Source organism: Engystomops pustulosus, chromosome 5 (genome assembly GCF_040894005.1).
Source record: "Engystomops pustulosus chromosome 5, aEngPut4.maternal, whole genome shotgun sequence".
NCBI lineage: Eukaryota > Metazoa > Chordata > Amphibia > Anura > Leptodactylidae > Engystomops > Engystomops pustulosus.
Genome location: NC_092415.1, coordinates 49,343,720 through 49,364,678, shown reverse-complemented (window position 1 = coordinate 49,364,678; position 20,959 = coordinate 49,343,720). Strand labels below are relative to the sequence as shown.

The window sequence follows — 20,959 nt, the reverse complement described above, 5'->3', positions numbered from 1 at the left end:
CACAAAGGATCATTTGCATACAATCCTTTATCCTGGTGGTAGATGCCCTTTAAATTGGTTGACATACGGAATCACCGGGGTGGAGAAGAGTCACTCCTGGCTTCATAGGACAAATATATCATCATAAATTACCCAAAAGGCACTAAGTTACCTTATCGAAGGAGATTTGTTGCCAAAATTATGTCTTAAACCCTTTCACGCTCTGCGCCGTAGGTGCATAGGCTGTATAAAGAGAGCTCACTGGGCATTTAAAAGACGAGTGGTTGCCGCCATATTTGTTCTGATCGTCACTTCGCCGGGACGTCGTAAGGAAAAAGCGATCATTTACCATGATCAGTGGCTCATTGTAATGAATAGTGTGTAAAAATGCCATATAATGCAATACAAAAGTATTGCAGTATATGGTAGGAATTATCAGGCCCTCTAGGATGAAAGTAGCCAAGAGGGTCAAAAAAAATTGTAAAAAGAAAAAAACATTGGAAAAAAGTTTATATATAAAACCTAACAAACAGTAAAAATCACGAAAATGTTAGTTATAAAAATGGTTATTGCCGGCAGTGAACCCGATAACTGAAAATAGCACCCTAATGTCCGAAACGCAACTTTTACACCATTTTACATTACATAAAAAGCCATCAAAGTACACCAAAGTATATAAAGGTTAATAGTGTCAGAAGATGGTGAAACATTTTTTTTCATAAACATTGTTTTAATTTGTGAAAATGTATTACAACACAATAAAACCTATATAAATTTGGTAGCACCTCTATCATACCGAACAAAATAATAAAGCAGATTCACAGACTTTTACAATGAACAGCGCAGGTCTCCCCTCCCCCTTCTCCCTCTGTAATCTAGCAACAGCAGAAAGTGCAGGGAAAGGGGAGACCTGCTTTTCTCATTGTAACAGCCTTTGAATGTACAGAACAGGGAGCTCTGGTAACGCCCAGAGCCCTGCTGGCTCATTAGCATTATTGTAAAAGTTGCCTGTGCCTGGATCTATGAGTAAATTAGATTTCTTTTAAAGTATGAATTAAGTCCCAGGAAAAAAGGAACTATTGTATTCTTGTTTTCTACATCTGAGCACAAGTTGATAGAGTACATTTCTATTGACAGTTAAATTAATATAAAAAGGCAATTTTCTCTGCCCCCCCCCCCCAAATAATTTTCTATATTAGGAAAATGTTTAATATTGACCAGTTCTTTTAAAAGCTGTTACCTGTATAAACAGGAATACACTTGAAAGCACTCAGTCAGCCATGTAGCAGCGGAAAAAAGTGCCTCTGAGAAAGTGTAATAAGGTCAATGAAAGGAAAACTCAGGCTAAGATTTTCTGATCATTAGTGTCTTTCTGCACATGCTGAAGACCTTTACTGTATTTGCTATAAATTATTAACACTGGACTACTTTAAGGGCTATTCCCATCTGGACATTAATTTAATTTATCTCATTTAATTCATACAAAAAATTGTACCAGTGTGAAGATAGTGTGCCATAAATTTAGTAATGTTGTCCCTCGGAAACAAGAAAGCCGTACTTGGATATGACCACCCTGGTATCTGTACCCAGACATTGAGCCAAGATCGACCACCTGGATTCAGCGATCATTACCACTCAATGGCTGTGGGACATGCTTACTCTTAGACATTTCACTGACGGGATGACCCCACACCCATTTTAAATGCTGCAGAAATGCTGGCACTTTGGGATTAAGCAAAGTCATTTTTCTGCAGTTCTCCCTGTGATTAAGGAAACGAGGAATGTAGACTATAAGACTCAAACCTTTCAGAATAGAAAAGCGTGTTTTATTGTCTTCATTTAGAAAACCCATACTTACAAGGCAAGGAAGTTATGGCTGTGTGGCTCTAGTGTTAGCAACAAGCGTATAAATTCATGGACCATCTATTGGTAATGGGATACAACTGTACAGTTCTATGGTTAAACCCGGGCAGCCATTAAAGAACAAGCTATAAATATGAAGGTCAATGAAATACACTATCAGCTGCCAAGAACAACTACCACACCCAACAAGAAACCATCAAACACTGTATATTCTAAAGGATTAATCCAAAATTCAAAACTATTAATGCAAAAAAGGGAAGAAATTCTATTTTATCCTATTTTTATCTATTTTGTAGATTGAGAAGAACAAAGCAAAAAAAGTTGTTTTGGTGACTTCCATGTACGTGTATTTCATATTTATTTATTTAAAAGGTACATGTCCATGGTTATGTATTCCATAACCATGGACATGTACCTTTTATACTACATTCTACAAAATTGATAATACAAAAGTAACATAAACAATTGGAAAATTATATTACAGATCTATATTTCTGGACCTCACCATGGCAACAGGTAATGGTTACATGGCCGACTGCATTAAGAGAATTGGAAAATAATGCAAAATAGAAATAATATGTACAAAGTGACTAATAACTTTTCAAGACTCAAACAATGTTATTTAACCAATGTCTTAGAAGCCCCTTACAAGGAGGGCTTGTAGCATTAGGTGAAAAGGCATATGCCAGTTACGCGATTGACTAAAAGCACCAAATGCCCTCAATTATTAAGCACATGTAAAATGGAAATATATATGATCACTAAAAATAAAGCCCTTGAACCAGTCAGAATAAAATGTCAGGCTTCTCCAGGAGCTGGAAGTGGGTATTAGACATTTCCTAGAATTAGTAGTAGAGATAGAGATTAAGATGATCAAGAGAATCGGCTGTAATGAGGCGGCATGTGATCGGGCTTTATCGGGTGCGTGCTCGGGATTTTAAGAGGAAACACTTGAAAAAGCTCGATAACATAAAGCTCTGAAAAGGGTCAAATCTAAAAGGCTTTTAGAAACACAAGGACAGACAATTACAGACACAATGGCAGCTTTTAACAGCAACCTCTATGTGCGAAGCTTGGCCTCATCTAGAAAGTAAAATTGCCTATTTGTCATAATGTGTTATCTACCATTCTCCGAGGTACATAAAAAGGCGATTTGTAGGGGATCAATCCATCCAGCACCATATAGAAGGAATTAACTAATCCTATAATGAGCATCACATCTAAGCCTTCAGGTTGGTGCCTAGAAGAGAACAGATGCATATGGCTTGTCACAGTAAAATAAGGTTATGTCCGCATTATCATTAGGCCCAAACACTAACGTTCATGAAAATAGATTATTTCAAGGCAAACATCGGTTGGAGGAAATGAATCGTAGCTGACAACATAATCTAGTCATCATTGAGAACTTGTCTGTGTGTGAAATTACTGACAGAATAACAGATCTCGAGACCACAAAGCCTCATTTCTAAAAGAAAAGGTTTCCAGACAGACCTATCCTACGCTTGGTGATCTGGAACATGAATGACCGAAATCCATGACTGCAATGGCCAGTATGGACTAATATAACATATATTTCTTCTTAAGTTGAATTTGTATGCAAGTCAAAACTGTATATTTTATAATTGTAGTTCCAGCAAAAAATTTTTTTGGTTTACATTTGTTTTGGAGTTTGCATTTGGGTTTGTTTTGGAGTTTGGAGTTTGCATTTTTTGCTGTAATGGGACCAAGGATTATCAATGAAGCTTCATTACAGACACCTTACAGCTGATCATTGCAGCCTGGGACTAAAGTAAAGCATACAGAGAGCTTCACCAGAGATCACAGGGGCAGAGGGGTCCGTCTGTAACTAGGGGTCATCTGTAAGTAGGGTGTCCTTAAGTAGGGGACCGCCTGTATATAGAATTTTAAAAATTCTAATTTTAATTATACAGTTAATGCACCCAGAGTGCGTTCTCAGCACCAGGAGCACTGCTACTCGCGAATATATCACTTCCCGATAAATTCCCTGCTTATGTAAGAGAGGGTAGTGCTCAAGCAAGGAATAGGGTGTGAATTGTGGAAGCAGGGGGCGACGCAGGAACAAGGGATTTTTGCGGTAATAGCAGTGCTCTGGGTGCCGAGGACACAGTCTGGGTGCACCGACTAACTCATTAGCATAAAGATTGAAAGGGAAAATTCTTGGAAATGAAAGAATGCACAGAAATAATAAAGATATGTTAAGGATCACTGTCAATTTCTCTGTAACATACTGCCAGAAAATCATAATCTTTGGGTAGATGGTAGATTCCCTTTAAAGGTTTTTCAGGCAACAGTCTGTTTCTGTCTTATCAGAAGTAATGCTTCAATGAAGCGCTATAGGGCGGTGCATGAGAATGCATAGGGACTCTGTTTGCCATAGGCTCTGAGCTTTGAGATGCTGGTCTCTAGGATGTCAATTAACTCTATAGAGGTCAAACAACAGTCCACCAATCATCCTCAAAAAAACTTCCCTGATCAGTCCTTATTTATAGAGCAGTGTAGTCTAGATATCAGTTTCTTGCAACTATTACAAGGCAGAGGTGATGACGACTGCCTATTAAACAGCAATACCCTTATTCCTAAATGGTCCCTTTCCATGCCAATGTTAAAAAAATCAGTTTGTAAACTGTATCCTGTATCTATACCTGTATCTGACTGCTGCTCGTATACTTAGGGACCATCTGGCAATATTCAACTACAGACATATACAGCTTCCTTTACTTTCCACAGCAACGGCTCTATGAAATTCTACACAATCCCTTTCTGGAAGGTTGAGATAGTGACAGACAGGAGTTGTGTGTGACACAGCACCGCTACATCATTAACTACTCCATCAGGAAAGTGGGGGCTGAGAGAGACACTGGCTATCAATAAAAGTCTTTTTTAGAATAATGGTGACTCCAATCCCATAGGGGCATGTATAAAGACATATAAAAAGTACTGTGTGTTATTTGTGTGGGGGGAGGGTCGCTGGTGATAGTTTCTCTTTAACACTACTATATAATTGCAAAAAAAAAAACCTATTTGAAGGAAAATAATGCATTATTTATGTTCCCGCATCCTATACAGATTATCAAGAAGAAGAGTAAATGAATTTGCACTTAGCAGGCGCAGAGCTCCCATGTCTTCATGCAGTTTGAGGAAAATCTCATTTTTATTACAGGTGATTTTATCGCTGCCTCAAGTTTGTTTGAATTCAATTCCTTTCCAGCCCATAAAAATAGATTTTAAACATCCGTATTTTCTTGTTACTTAGGACTTTTCCTAAGGGCGGGTTGAGGCATTAATGGATTTATTTTCTCTGGTGTCTTCATTATTTCTAAGCCCCCCTCGCTTAGCATCAAGTACAAGTTATAGAGAAGTTTTTAATATTACATATTTCGTGAAGAAAACCTGCCAGCAGGAATGTGATTTTTGGCTGGATACAGGTTCCAATATCCTATGCCAAGGTAATTTTAAAAAAAAGCCTTTGCCAGCATTCTGAACTAGTAGTTTATAATAGTTTATTTTACATTATCTGGCTCCCTGTCAGTAGCATGTGGTGTGTCCCTGTGGTGGGAGCAGCTGCAGCCTGTGTGTGCCTGTGTCTGTCTCCTCTCCTCCACACTCAACCAGCTCCCTACCCACTTCCTGTCATAAGCAAGGGAGGGAGGGGGATGGCGTGGAGGAGCAGCAGAATACACAAGGTTGCAGGTTGCAGCTGATGGGGAGCCAGGTAATGTTATATAAAATGATGAAAAGATTCAGAATGCTGACAAAGGCTTTTTTAAAATCAGCACAGCATAGGTTATTGGGAGCCATCATCAGAAAAAAAATCACATTCCTGGTGACAGATTTGCTTTAAATACTCACGCATAGTTATAAGCAACCTGTTCCTTAACACACCTGGGCTATGTCTATATTAGCTATAGGAGCAGAATAATGGAAGAAAAGGAAGCCCTCGATATGTTACAGATACCAAAGGCCCAAAACACTTTGAGGACTACAAGAATAAAATGAAATAATGTAACATTGAAAAGCATATTTCTTCAGCATATCCTTCATCGCATAGCATGGGGTGCTCATGCCTGGAAGGGCTTGTGATACCACTAAATTCCTTCATCTCATATCAAATCTCCAGAATACGGTATATTGGTGATAGGAGCCAATGGTTGACTCAAAAACTAGGCTCCCAACAAACAAAGGCATAGCTTATGCAAATATAATCTGGAAAGAAAATACCACATACAGTGGGGCAGATTTACTTACCTGGTCCATTCGCGATCCAGCGGCGCGTTCTCTGCGGTGGGTTCAGGTCCGGCCGGGATTCACTAAGGTAGTTCCTCCGACGTCCACCAGGTGGCGCTGCTGCACTGAAGTTCCCCGAAATGCACTGATCTTCACCAAGCCGGACCGAGTGAAGGTAAGCGAGAGTCCCACAACACTTTTTTTTTTTTAAAATGTGGCGGTTTTTCGGCATCTGTCGGGTTTTCGTTCGGCCACGCCCCCCCGATTTCCGTCGCGTGCATGCCATCGCCGATGCGCCACAATCCGATCCCGGGGCAACTGAGGGGAAATCGGCGCAAATCGGAAATATTCGGGTAACACGTCGGGAAAATGCGAATCGGGCCCTTCGTAAATGACCCCCAGTATGTGCAATCTCCAGGCTTATTAGCAAGTCAATATAATGGAAAAATCACATAAAGAGGTTTCCGAAGGTCAAAAGCTGAGAGGACACAGTTACAAACTAATGGTTTATACCAAGCAAATCCAGTATTAGGCCTCATGTAAAAGACAGTGTATGCCTGATGGCCAGATGCTAGCCGTGTGCTGTTTGCAGCCCGTAGAACAGGTGGGCATTCCTCATCTCGTCAGTGTCCAGTCAAGGTGCCCATCCGCCCAGCACGATCATGGTGTCTCACTGCACTGTGCACAATAGAAGTCAATGGGGGCCCTGATATACAGGGTTCAGAGAACTATTTCAGTGTAATGATGAGTCTCTCACAATATAGGACATCATTGTAATCCTGTAATCATTACAGAAAACAGGTTGTTTGAAAACAGCGGTTTGAGGGCCTTCATTTTTACAGGAAATCTTCCACCAGGATGAAGAATTGTAAACCAAGCACACTGATGTACGTGTGGGTGTTCCCTCTGGCAGGATCCACTTTTCTTTTGCACTTTATGCCCAGGTATTTAAGAAAAAAAAGGCTTACAGATTATGCAAATAAACCTAAGGGGCTTTAAGCCCCCATTGACACATACGGAGCCCGGAGCGCCTCAGGCTCATTTGCATAGTTCAAAAACTTTTTTTGTAAAGACCAGGGCAGAGAAAGCTAAAAGAAGAGCAGATCCAACTAGAGGGGGTACACCCCAGTATATCAGTGTTCTTGGTTTACAATCCTTCATCCAGGTGGTAGATGTCCTATAAGGCAGCTTCCCTTTAAGCCACAAAGTCACCCTTAAGGCCAACTGCACACAAATGTGCTCAATCCGGTCACTGCTTAGTAGTGGGCTGATGGGATCCAAATAGCACGCAGTTTGTTCATACCCATTTAGCAGAATTATCTTTACAACTACTGATTCACAAGCTGCAACTTACCAATTATGGACCATCAATTTCTGCACGGCTAGCAAAGCATTGTAACGGACCTGTTGGTCTTCATGATGCATGTGGTTCATTACCAGCTGCTTTCCACCCAACTGCTCAATCACCCTGAAAGATGAGAAAGGACTTGTCATATTGATCGCCAGCACTGTCTAATAGATTTACCTGTGACGGCAGAAGCTCTTCAGAACCTCATGACTCACCAGTATAAGGCAGGTTCTTCTCATCTTTTATAGAACATGCATTATTAACTGTCCACAAATACATCACGAGTTTATGGGTTTTACTTTGTAGCAACATATTCACATGTACATATCCCCAGTCACTGCTTGTGATGAGCATCTGTCATGCCTCATCCTAATCCTTCTACCTACAATCTACATCTCTAGTCATATAATGACAAGTGGGGACACACCAGGAGATTCTTCTACTCACCAGGTAAAAATAGAAGAGAATAGAAAGTGTGTTTGCAAACAGTATACAGACACAGAATTAGAAATTATTTCTGCTTTACGTGAATCCGGGGCAGTTCTGATGTTTTATTCATGTTATTCAAAGAAATTATTTTCTCTAGTCACAAAACAGGAATTTTTCTTGATAGATGAACACTCAGCAAACCCTTCCCCATCCATAATCTCCAGTTTCATGTAGGAGTTTGCAAAAGTTGTGGTGGGGTTTGGCAGAAAAAGACTTTGAAAGACATGTTCCTGATGAAGGAAAGCCCACCGGACACCGGCTGCTCGTAATATAGCAGAAAACTCTATCTTATATATGGGAGGAGTAGACCACTGAGCATGAGGTATGCCTGAGGGAGAAGCTATAGCTTCCGATATCATAAAATGGTAAAGAACTTTAACTGAATACTTATGGGTAATGGGTAATGCTTAATATTATGTCCAAATAAAAAATAAAAATAAACAAAGTAACCAAACCATTTAGTAGTTATTCATTGAGAGCAGCTGAAACCAGAAACCAGACAATTTGAGCAGAATAATTACAGAATTAACAGTGGGGCAAATTCTGCAGACATTCTTCTATGTGTTCAGTTATCCTTAAAGGTTTTGGACACTTCTCAATAAATCTCTTCTATCAGACATGTTATTACATGTCTAAGTACCTGGGTCTTTGCCTGCTTTGAAAGCAGCAGCATTTCCCTATTCTCAGCATGCTGCCATCTGTATACACACAGTTGCCATCTGTCTCTGCTCTAGAACGTCCATGTGACATCACCCCTCTCTCTTCTCAAAGTCTATCCACGCTGACACAGACAAGGAGACGGAAGGGGGAGGAAGAGTCCTAATGTACTGCTGCAGCACCACCTGTTCAGCAAAGCTCAGCAATGTAAAGAAAGAAGCATAAAGGGTCTGCACACAGTATAAAATAAGTGGCAGGACTTCTTAATCACTTGCTGAACATTCAGGGATCTACATGACAGTCAAATCACAGAGACAACTTATGTAAATGTGTGGGCAGCCCCTTTTAGGCTTCCTCTTGGACCTGTGTGCTCCACCATTAACAATTGGCTATCTTGTGAGCGTCAATCAATTTATTTGGCCCCATAAATGAATGGTTAATGAAAAAGTACTGCTCAGTCACCTTAAAAGTGTTTGTGTGATCATATTTACACTTCGAGTGGAACACGGATCTATTTTACAGGAGTACAGGAAATTTAGAAAATTCCATACACTGCTGTAATACACAGACTATAATGAACAGATACAACATCAAAAACACACCTATACCTACAACAATGTACTTCACGTATCAAGGCGAGTAACCCCTACAGGCATTGTGTGTATCCACGGGGGAAAACACACAACAGGTTCGGGATCTAGGGTTTAGATTAGTAGAAATCCATTAAAAATTTCAAGTCCATTTTCTAAACTAAAATACTTCCTTTACATTATCACAATCTTATGCCTCTTAAGGAACTTCTGCTAATGGTCTCTTACACAGATACAGAATAAGTAAGAAACTATTGAATGGTTACGGCTCCAATTTGTAGATTTGCTGGAGGAGATGTTATCATTGCGTGCCTGTACCAGAAAAACAGGATAATAAACATAAACCAGACACGTAAGGCTATTCTATCACTCCTGGCATATAACTTAGATAGCATTTCCATCAAGTATTAAAATAAAAAAACCCTTCCATTTGTGCTCAGCAGCTCTTCCCGTGATGGCCGCTGCATGTAATCTGCCGGGAGCTGTTCTAAATGCAAATCGCAAGCTGCTAATGTATGGGGTTAGGATTCCAGGGGCACAATGCGGCACATGTTTACTTCGCCTTCATTGTACAGCACATTATCTCACACAGAAGAAATTCTCCATGTTCTGTGTCTGGAAGCTCAGGCTTTGCATCAGGAAGACACTAGGTTTGGGGCCACTGAATTTTTACCATGTCCTTATGTAGCCAAAATTTCACACGTGCATCACAAGTGCAATGCTCCCAAATTCATTTTTTGCAATGGGCATGCGTCTGGAGTCACTTTTTAGGAATCCCAAACTCATCCCTGGTAAGTTTTGATTTGATCTAGGTAGTTTGAGAATATGCTAGAGATGTTTAGCAGCCCCTAAAACTAGAAAAAGTGGCAGTGGAGACAAAATTTTCCATCTCTGAACCACACCCGACTATATATCACATTCTACACTACTTTATTATATACAGCTTGAACGTTTTATTTGCCCCTTTTACTCTTATACCCCCTATCAATCCCATGAGGCCTCACCCAACCTCATCACTAGCGCAGGGTGCTACAACAGTTTCAAATATATGAAATCACCCATCACTGGGTTTAGCGATGCCCCCTGCTCCTCTACAGCCAATCCCGAGTGTGGGGAGTTATTCATATATTTGAAAAGGTCACATGGAGAAGCTGTTCCCCAAGGGTGGGGGGGAAACTGCTCCTTTCCAGCACCTCCCAATTGGCAACTGCCTAGTCACACAGCAAATGCTAATGAAAGGTACAATATAACATATCTTTTTTTCGGTAAAACCTATTTTTTATACAAAAACACTTTGGCAGTGTATGTACTATGCTCTGTGGGGACTGGGGGAGTGCTAAAAATGGGTCTCCTGGTGACAGGTTCCCTTTAATATAAATTTCTAATTTAAAGATACAGTAAGTGTTGGCAGTGTGCAAATTAAGTGACCACCAAGGCTAGGAAAGTAAAGTTTAGAGTAAAGACACCATCTTCTGTATATGGAAGGGGCTTTATGTGATAAATTTAAGGCTCTCTAGTGTGGGTGCACGTCCAGGACCTGATTAATCCTCAATATACAAATAAAAAAAATAAAATTGGCACACTAAATGATTCAAAAGACAAAAAGTGGGTTACTTTATTCCGATAATGAAGCGTTTCAGTCTTCTGATAAAGGAGCTCTACCTACCCATTTGATCTCCTACCTCATGAGCCTGCGACCACTGCTGCACTTCCATCAGTTCTGTTGTAGAGACCTGCACTGGTGATAAGGTTTCATGAGGCCTCATGGGATTAATAGCAAAGGGCCATGTGAAGCATAAAAAGGACAAATAAAGAGTTCTTGATATGCATACAGCTTGAATGTGATTTGCAGTCAGGTGTGGTCCAGAGATTGAAAATGATAAAGGAATTGAAAAGCTACACTTTGGGAGAAAAAAAAAAGTTACCTAGTTTTTGTTTTTGAATCCTTTGGAGTGCCACCATTTTTGTTCATATTATATGAAATTAAGATAAGTTGTGTTCATGGTTCAAGCACCGCACTGGCCCCAAAAACATTTTTGTGTGCATAATGCTCGTTTCTGAATTTCAGCACTGGCTACTGCTATTGCCAATAGTTTCGTCAGAACTACTTTGTTAGCTAAACAAACTGGTATTTTGCTTTCTGATGTGATAATGGAGAAGGCCATCTTGCACCAGCTGCATAGTCACATGAGCAATAGAAACCTGGAAACAGGAGACGTTTATTGACTTCTATGGAGAGCTGAGGACATCATGAAAAACGGATCTCTATAATGCACGTGCATTATGAGGCTTAGGGACTATAGTTAAAAAACTGCAAGATTAGGTTAAACATTCAGTACTTATAACCAGTAACAATCCTATGAATTATGAATTCATTCACCATCAGCTTTTCGGATAAAGGATTGTGTATAGTGAAATGATGGGAGTGCCAAGTGTCTCCGCTGGTTTCTAGTAACCATAGAGATATGAAAGGGCCGGATAGGCTGGAGACCTTGGATGTATTGTTCAGGAACGCACTTAGAGGTGATGGTTCAGGAATAAAGGGGATGACTCAATAGTTGAATAAATGTTAAGACAAAGAAAGCAGAGGTGCTAATGCTGAAACTGCAAGAGGAGTTAGTGGGTATTCAATAAGCTTCTAAACCACACATACATGCTGGCGAGTGCCTCCTAAAACTGGATCCATTCTTTGATTTGCTTTGACTCCTTCGTCTACTAATTGTTAACACCTGCATTCGGTCCTCTGGCCAGAAGTCGGCGGACAGAAATGCAGAATGCAGGTGTGAATAAAGGAGCCCTGGATTTCTGGCATACAATCCCAGAATTGGGCACAATTCCCGATGTATGACTAGGAATTGCACCCATTTCCCCCCCTAAAGAGAACCTATCCAGTACATCCGGTCCCCCAAAGCAAAGGTCTTATCTCATTTACTGTAGTGAGTTGCTCTGCATGATGATATTTATTATCTGATATTCATTTTAAAATGAGTCAGCAGCTCCTGTGAAGTAGGCATGGAGGGGGCAAGTGTGGTGGCTAAGTCAGCTAGGGTGTTCTGTGGACACTACCTATAACTGCTGCAGGCCATAGAGGAGTGGTGGCGAACCAATGGCATGGGTGCCAGAGGTGGCACTCTGAGTGCGCTCTGTGGGCACCCAGACCCTCGCCGCAGCTCTGTTCACAAGACAAGACTCGTCCTGCACTTTCAGGGAACTTAAAGGGGTATTCTCATCTAAGCATTTATATTCAGTTTCATTAATCTACCATATATATACATTTCTTCAGTTAGATGTTAATAAAAAAAAAATTACCTGTGTGAAGATAATTTCTCATAAATGCAGTCATATGGTCCCTTAGAAACAAGACTGTGTCCTTGGATATGACCACCTCTGCTGGAGTGATTGCACAAAGAAACCAAAGTTTTTTGTATAGGAAATGTCCAGGAGTTATTGCATGTCCTACAGCCGTCCTGTGGTACTGAACGCTGAAGCCAGGTGGTCAGGCAGGACTCAATACAGCATGTCTGGCCACCACTGCTGCCAAAATGGGAGGTGGTCGTATCTGAGGAAGCTATCTTGTTTCTAAGGGACAACATTGCTACATTTATGAGAAATTATCTTCACACAGGAACATTCTTTAAATAACATCCAATTGAAGAAATGTTTACATATGGCAAATGAATTAAAGTAAATGTGAATGCCAAGATGGGAAGATGGGAAAACCCATTTAAGATATGCTGCTTTCAGTGCAAATGTAAAGCGACCATTCCTTGGCTGCTTGGGACTGCAGGAAGAGTGAGAAGGTGTGTACAGGACCTATTTATATTTGGAGGTCCTCCTGCTGACCCCATGATTCTTCCTGTACAGAGGGACTCTGGAGAGAAGATACAATGATAGTCCAAATTTACTACTTAGCTTTTTTTCCCAACTTGGTTGGTGTCTTCAAGGCTGCTATGATGAAAATTGAACAAGGAGCAATAAGTTACTGCATAAAGTCCTGTGTTGGCACTTTTTGAAAAATAAGTGGGATATGGGTTGTAGTTTGGGCACTCAGAACTTAAAAGGTTTGCCGTCACTGCTATAGAGTAATTCTACAACAGGCTGGACATGGCGTATAACTGCTCGGTGGTGCAACCCTTACTGGGTAGATCAGGAGGTCGGAGCCTTCTGATTGATGTGGCCAGTGACCGGCGGCACAGTTCAGATCATACGCAAGGCGTCTACCTCCGCAAAGTGTCTAAAGCAATTAATAAACATAGCTTAAGATATATAACAGATATCTTGATTAATTGAGCCAAAGCGTTGCTTTACTTAGTAAAAATCTGCTTATTTTGTAAGAATAAAAAGTAGAGGCACATTTTAACTAAACATCACAAACTATTTTTTTCGCCCCGAGTGGTGCGAAACACATGGACACATCCATCTTTAGTTGAATATCCCGTATCACGTATATACACTACATAACCAACACACTTGCCTTTTTCCTCTCGGATAATGTCGTACATACTCTCCAACATCATGAGCCGCCACTGCAAGGACTTGTGGGTCATCAGAGACTTCTAGGAGCTTAGTTAAGATTCTACAAAAATATTCAGCAAAAGAAAATTAAAGGTGGAGTCACAAAAAGCAAGGATCTTTTCACTTAATTTTTGCAAATTACATAGCAGTCAGTGCTCTATAAGCAATAAGACACCTTTTGTACAAAGAATTGTGCATAGACATGTGTGTAGAAATATGGAAAAAATAAAAAGAAATTTCAAAATCTGGTTGTGCCATTCCAGCTATTCCTCCTAGAAAACTGTGAACACATTAACAACTTGGTGTAACCAACTGGGGTTCCTACTTATGCTGACATTGACTGTTTTGTGTTAATGGTGTAGGGCCCACCCCTTTGACAATAGAGTTCCAAGAAAGATGGTACCAAAATATTTCAGCTTCTTGCACTTTATTGATCAGCTCTACAAAACATATATAATATTTTATGTGATGCACATATATCCTTACAGAGCTACACCTTGCTCTGCAATAAGTTCAGTAATTGTTAAGTTATTGGAATACACATATTAGGATATTTTTCTAAACTTCCCTACAGTGAGGACACTAGCGCTTACTTCAAGAGCTCGTAGTTCTTTTCGTTTAGTCTTGCAGCGTTCTCTCTCCAAAACTTCTCCGATTTGTGGACTGGGCTCCATTCCAACCTTCCAGACTTCAGCTCAGAACTGTACTCATCAAATGAGCTGTAAAAGAGGGCAAAGCATAAGACTCCTAACAGCGTCACACAAGTAGACAAGCTTGCCAATTGGCATTGTGTATTCTAGAAGGTAAGCTGTGCTACAAATAGGCATTAGTAACAAACATCATGGTATCACAGTCAACAGTGACAGCTCGAAGAAACAAATCTATAAGCAGACAGTAACAGATGTTATGCTAATGTAATTATTTACAAAATAAAATAGATGTCCATGCTGAAAGCACTTAAAGGGATAGTACAAAGCAATACTGTTATCCCCTATCCGCAGGACAGAGGATCGCAATCTGGTCAGTGGGAGAGATGGACTACTGGTAATCCAATGAGTACGGATTCTTATTGATCCAGACAATGGGGTTCCCATTCTCACCCACTGAATGAATCCACAGGTCAAGCATGTGCCCTGTTGTGTTATTCAATACTATGGAAGCTGGCACTAACACTCACTATTAATGTCCTGGAGAGAGGGATATATGCATGGAGCGTGAATGGGAAGGCCATTGAGCCATATGAACATCGAAGTCCATTTCTGTAATCGATATGGGACCCAGCAGTCAGACCATTACCAACCTCAGCATTGCCTCCTATCCTGTTGACAGGAGATAACGATAACACTCGGAACAACTTTTTAACTCCCAAGTCTGTCATAGTACCATCTGGACTTAAAGGACATCTACCAGGATGAAGGATTGTACACCAAGCACGCTGACATATTGGAATGCGCCCCCTCTGGCAGGATCTGCTCTTCTTTAAAGAGGACCTTTCACCAACCCAGACTTCCTTAACTGGACATACCAGCATGTAAGCTCTAGCATCTTGATTCTGAGGCACTTGGAATTTTCCTCCTAGCCCCCTCCGTCCCAGAGGTATAAGCCCCGGGATCTGACGATTCTGAGGGCTGTATGGTCAGAACGGAGGAGCTGCACCACAGGTGGGGGGTGTGACTATGCTAAAATCCTCTGACACCATCCAATCAGTGTCGATGGTCTCAGAGAAGCTTATTATGCCCTTGTTTTTAAGAAAAAAAATCTTTAAAAATTAAGTAAATGAGTATGAGGGGCTCCAGGTTCCATTAACACCCATGGAGCCTTGAGTCCCTCAGGATCATAAACAAATAATCACTTTTTTTTTTTTAACCAGGGCATAAGAAGCTAAAAGAAGAGCCGATCCTGACATAGGGGGCCCACACCAGTATGTCAGTGTGCTTGGTTACAATCCTTCATCCAGCTGGTAGATTTCTTTTAACACCACTGGCGTAGTAGTAGCATTGCAGTATATCGAATGAGTGACCAGACCCCCTGTGGTTGAAGTAAAAAAATAAATAAATAAATAAAAATAAATAAATAAAACTTTCTCTAGAAATTAGATAAAAATGAACAAGCATAATCATAAACATGGTATGATTGTGCAGCCAGATCACGGCCCCCATTATGGTCATGTGAATGGAGTCTAAGCTTGAAATCAGTCTCCATAGAGACACACACTGTACAGGTTGGAATACGGATCTTTACAGAGAGGTAAGGAATAAGATCAGGATCCTTATTTTTGTTTCAAACTAAACAGACCAAAACAAAGTATATTAGAAAAAATGTTCCCAACTCTCCACAGGACACAATATTAAAAATGATTTCAAACAGTGGTTACTCTCAAAGGTGAAAAATAGTCTCTGCATGTAACAGAGCAGTACAGGGATGAATACAGATTAGGCTGCATGCACACTGCCGTGAGCCCGCCGCACCGTGGGGAGAGGAGGAGGAGGAGATGAGCGCAGCTCATCCCCGCCCCTCTCCATAGCGATGTACGTGTGCTGCACCTTACCACTCCCGTAGGGCGCCGCGGGCCCATAGAAGTGTATGGGGGACGTATATCTGCCGCATATACGTCAGCCGTATATACGTCCCCCATACTGTAGTGTGAATGAAGCCTTAATGTATTGTTGGATCCTTTTTTTTCCTTTTTATCACAACACAATAAACAGGTTTCCTTTTCTTTAAATTGTGCAATAAAATATGCATTTCATTATTTATATCGATTACCTAGCACGGATGTGTTTTACCATCTGGCCGGTCACTACTGATAATTGGAGATAATTGGATATACCCATCACGGAACGTTTCCTTAGAACCAAATCTCACAATTATAAGACGATTCATTCTCATGAAGACAAATACTTTTGTCCGCTTACGGCTTTAGCAAATTTAAAAACGACAGGGAAATTCCTGCTGCTTTAAAGAACATTTAGTCATTGACGCCAGAACTGCAACTGAGAAACAAGTAGACAAACTGTGACATCTATAAAGATGACACAAAACCTAACAAGGAAAAATCTTGTAACTGTAAACTGGTCCAGTAAACACGTCAATTTGTAAGATAAGTGTGTTGCACCTTAAGGACCCTTTACAAGAGATCCAATGATATTTATAACTTTTAATCCAGTCTGGAGCCAAGCAACCAATTATCCTTAAATCTTCTCCTGCCTAAAGATGTCCAGACGTCTGAGTCTAGTAACAGAAGCAATATGTGATGTGGAGGGAATACTAATGAGCGCTCCAACACTCATCAAGTAGCTCTTGGCTGCTATAGACGGGTCTATCAATCCCCATTATAAGCAGGCACATGACTCGCTAGATACAGTGGAGTGGTTGTGTTCAGCAAGTATACAGTCTACTTTAAGGCTTAATGCACCTGAACGTATGCCCACTGTGCCGTAGCCCTAGAAAATAGTAGCTGTGTGGCCGTAGATGTATGGCCGCAAGTATGCATCCCCTGACAGTCGCGTGCATGAGCCCTTAGTCCAGTGAGAAAGAATGGCAACACTCAAAACTTATATGAGCGACAAGGATGAAAAGGATGGTGTTGAGGGGTGAATAGACAACTATTTGTTGGCCTGGTCGCTTGTACCTTTCTCTGATTTTTCTCCTTCTGCTGGCCAACAAACAAGTTCATATATCATATTTCTCCCCAGACGCCATCTTGTTCACTGTCAGCCATTTCATGATTCAGACACCATCTGTTTAAAGATAGTATTTGTCCTTTCTGCATGTTTTCCTTCTTCTCTGCAATGCCTGAAGGTCATGTTTTGACTAGTGGGGGACTTCTCAAAAGAAACAAGGTCTTATCACTTAATGAACTGTGAACAGGCTTGTTAGAAGAAACGAAAGCTAGAGTTCATTTGGGAAAAGCACTTAAGGGGAGTTTCTGGGAGTTCGCTCAAAGTATATTCAAGATAACCTATAGCATTTCAGTATTTTATCCACTTTTCACACCCTTTACAAAGCATTTCTGTTTTCAACATACAGGGCTACGCACCTTGAATAAAGTGTGATTGAGTGCAGCTTATGATTTGTATGTGTCTTTCTGTTATCCTGGTACCCGCAGCTATCTGTTACCCCTGTAACAATTCATTTGGAAATTACCTTACAACTGAAGAAGGGTTGTTAGAGTCCTGGATAAAAATCTCTGAAAATTACCTGCATCTTACCTGGGTGTGCAAAACCTGAGCAGATGGTGTGCTGGGGTTATAAAGCCTACATCTATATAATGCCAGGGGATGGCGAGCTGCAGCCATGCAATGTGTGTTTGTATTTCTTACGATTTGGTTACTTGTGTAGATTGTAAGCGCCCCTTAATTTTAAAAAGTGACAGACTGTTTTGAGATGCTTTATACATTATTTATGGGTGAAATCTTATTTGTAATATATATTGTGAAAGGTGTATTAGACCCAATCCAAAAGGTGTATCATACCCAAGAATAGTTAGGTATTTAACCCTTCCTGGTGTAAGCCATTTTAGGGCATTAGGACCAGGCCTGATTTTTAAAATGTGCCCTTTTATTCTTTTTTTAATTGCACTTTTTTTTAGTTTTATTTTGTCGCAGGGTGATACACGAACAAGTGATCATTTTATCACTGTTTCATTGTAATATACTGCAATACTAATGTATTCTGCATAGGCTGTCTAAATAATGATATTCAAATTTTTTCTGTGTTGAAGAATATCAAGTATAAAACCCTATCTCACTGAAAAAAGACCTAGCAGCGGTCATTGCTACAGCTCCCCTCAAGCCATACATTATTAGATAATGTAGATAGATGGAGGAATATTTCATGGGATAAAATCACCGACTGTGGCGCTACAAGCAGCTACTGGGGCAAGAAGGGGTCATTAAAGGAAAGTGTTATTAATATACATGAGATACAGATTGGGGCCAATGATTCCAATAGAAGTGGAGCCACAAGAAATTCAGAGTAAGGAAAGACATAAGGATGTTAGAGAAGTTGTTGACATAATGGTCCTTATATAAAAACATTGCTTTTAGTTCATAAATACGAGGATCGGTAACCGTACCATATATTGTACATGGGAATAGAGTCACAAGACGGTCATGATCAGATGTTATGCTGATGTATGTGATTATATGACTGCTAAATAAATAAATACTGATTTTTTTTTGTTTAACAATAAATGTTAAATCTTGTTCATAGAAAAAAAGTCATTTGGGCACAATTATTAACCCGGTCCATGGAGGTAACCGAAAGTGCATTGTCCGACGATAATGCACTGTGCCGCAATTCACTAAGATCGTGCGCCAGATATCCTGCGTGTGTCACTTCCCCACTCAGGTCCGACAGAGTTCACCATCTTCTTCTTGGTGCATGCAAGTGCTTGGCTTGCGACACAAATTGAAAATTATATCCCACGCTCAGTCCGAATCTGTCGGATCGTCAGACGGCCCGCCCCCCGACTTCTGTCGCATGAAAGCCATAGCAGCTGCGCGAAAAAACGATCGCATGCAACACAATCCCAGCGCTGTTAAAGACCTGTCAAAGTCGTGCAGATCCCGAAAGCAGCACACAGTCCGACGAAAGTGCGATCCCCGACCCTTACAAAATAAGCCCCACTGTGAGAAAATAAGCAAAAATTTATATAAGACACAGTCTAATTTCCGGAAAAACATGGTACTATTTTTTTTTCTAAATGGATGGGTGGACATAATATATATTCCCCCTGCCCCATTTCATACTGCGGATATACTGGGGTTGGCTTCCTTATCGGTATATTCATCAAACAATGGTAAATATGGCTCAGAAGGTAAAGAACGATTTCTGCCTTCTTTGTGGAGAGCCATGGCAGCATTGCTTCCCGACTAACAGAGTTCAATAAAGTTCAATAAAGTTCAACAGTTCAAGTTTAAAGTCCAATATTGGTTGCTGTGTAACTGCATGGATGCCAAAGACATCATTACATTACATAGCACAACTACTGATAGTAACCATTTAGACAAGGGAACTGATGCGCCTTGGGTCCTTGTAACTAATTAAAGCAAATACTTGGTTGCTAGGAGCAGTCCATATAGTTCACCGCATGATGTTATGATATTAATCAACTACCTAGAAGTGCGGATTATATTGTATTATTATGTCAAAGGAGACTTTTCCTTGTCATCATATTAGTTAGTTATTTTCCTCTTATTCTCCACTCCAGTGCAGTCTAGTCATTAACATGGGAACAAAGTGATCTCCTGTTACACAATGCAGATCCATAAAGACTGGGCTCATTATAGCTACATTATGGCAAAAGCTACATGTATTCCAAGAAACATAAAAAACCATTAAAGCAGCACATAGACACTTCAGCAGAACAACACACACTGGAGATCAAAATCAGAGAACACACAATTTTCCTAAATGTCAAGGTCACTGTAGTCCTATGTGACTAAATAGCAGTACTTTAGGTTTATTTCAACAATTGTATATAATCTAAAGCACTGAATAAAAATGTAAATGTGATAATTGACCTGCAAGCTATTGGTGTTAATCTGGCACCTGGTGCCAACTTCGTTAATTATCTGACAAATCCTATTTAAATGACAGCTGACTGAAACCCTCTGGCTGCAGGTTTTCTCAGCCATAGTAAGAGAAATTGGTCGTTGCAAGTCTATGATTTCTAGAATAGTACATCTTTACACCATCACAAACTCATTCAAGTCCCCCAAGAATGCTGATCACCCTCAAAAGAGAAATGGAAGAGAGGACAGGTTAATGTGGAGAATCTCCATGGGTAATTGTTTAAACACTGCAGCTGGAAATGCTCACCAGTTCAGCACTGAATAGAGGAAGGATTTGTCTCATGTTTTAAGAAACTGAAAGTCCACTCTGCAAGTCCAAATCTATGATTTGCAGAAAGATTCTAGTGTCTAAACTCACCTTTGCTGAGAAGCAAGTTGTGTGTACAGAGGAGAAGTGATCTACAGTTCAATTTAGTGATGAAAGCAAGTTTCATTTATTTGCATCTGATAATAAACATTGGGGCTTATTTACTAAGGGTCCCGCTGCCGCATTTTCGTCGGGTTTCCCGACTTTTCAATTGCGACAGTGATTGTGTCGCATGCGATCGGATTGTGTCGCAATCATGCCAGCTTTCAGGCGGGCTGTCGGACAATCCGATGGATTCGGACGAAGATTTAAATTTGTGTTGAGGAAGAGCAGGTGAATCCAGCAACCAGGCAGAAAACATTGCAAAGCATAAGTATAAAACTTAAAT

The 20,959-nt window shown here is 40.4% G+C and overlaps 1 protein-coding gene across 3 annotated transcripts in view; it reads right to left on the bottom strand.

Moving 5' to 3' along the window:
* The window catches only part of ATP6V1H (ATPase H+ transporting V1 subunit H), a 109,440-nt gene that overhangs the window by 14,630 nt on the left and 73,851 nt on the right, over positions 1-20,959 (bottom strand). For all 3 annotated transcript variants that reach the window (XM_072151916.1, XM_072151914.1, XM_072151915.1), the window contains exons 12-14: positions 14,280-14,405; positions 13,646-13,747; positions 7,442-7,555 (exon numbers count right to left, since the gene is read on the bottom strand). In XM_072151916.1, coding sequence (XP_072008017.1) covers positions 7,442-7,555; positions 13,646-13,747; positions 14,280-14,405 — 342 coding nt within the window. The remainder of the gene's footprint in view (positions 1-7,441; positions 7,556-13,645; positions 13,748-14,279; positions 14,406-20,959) is intronic.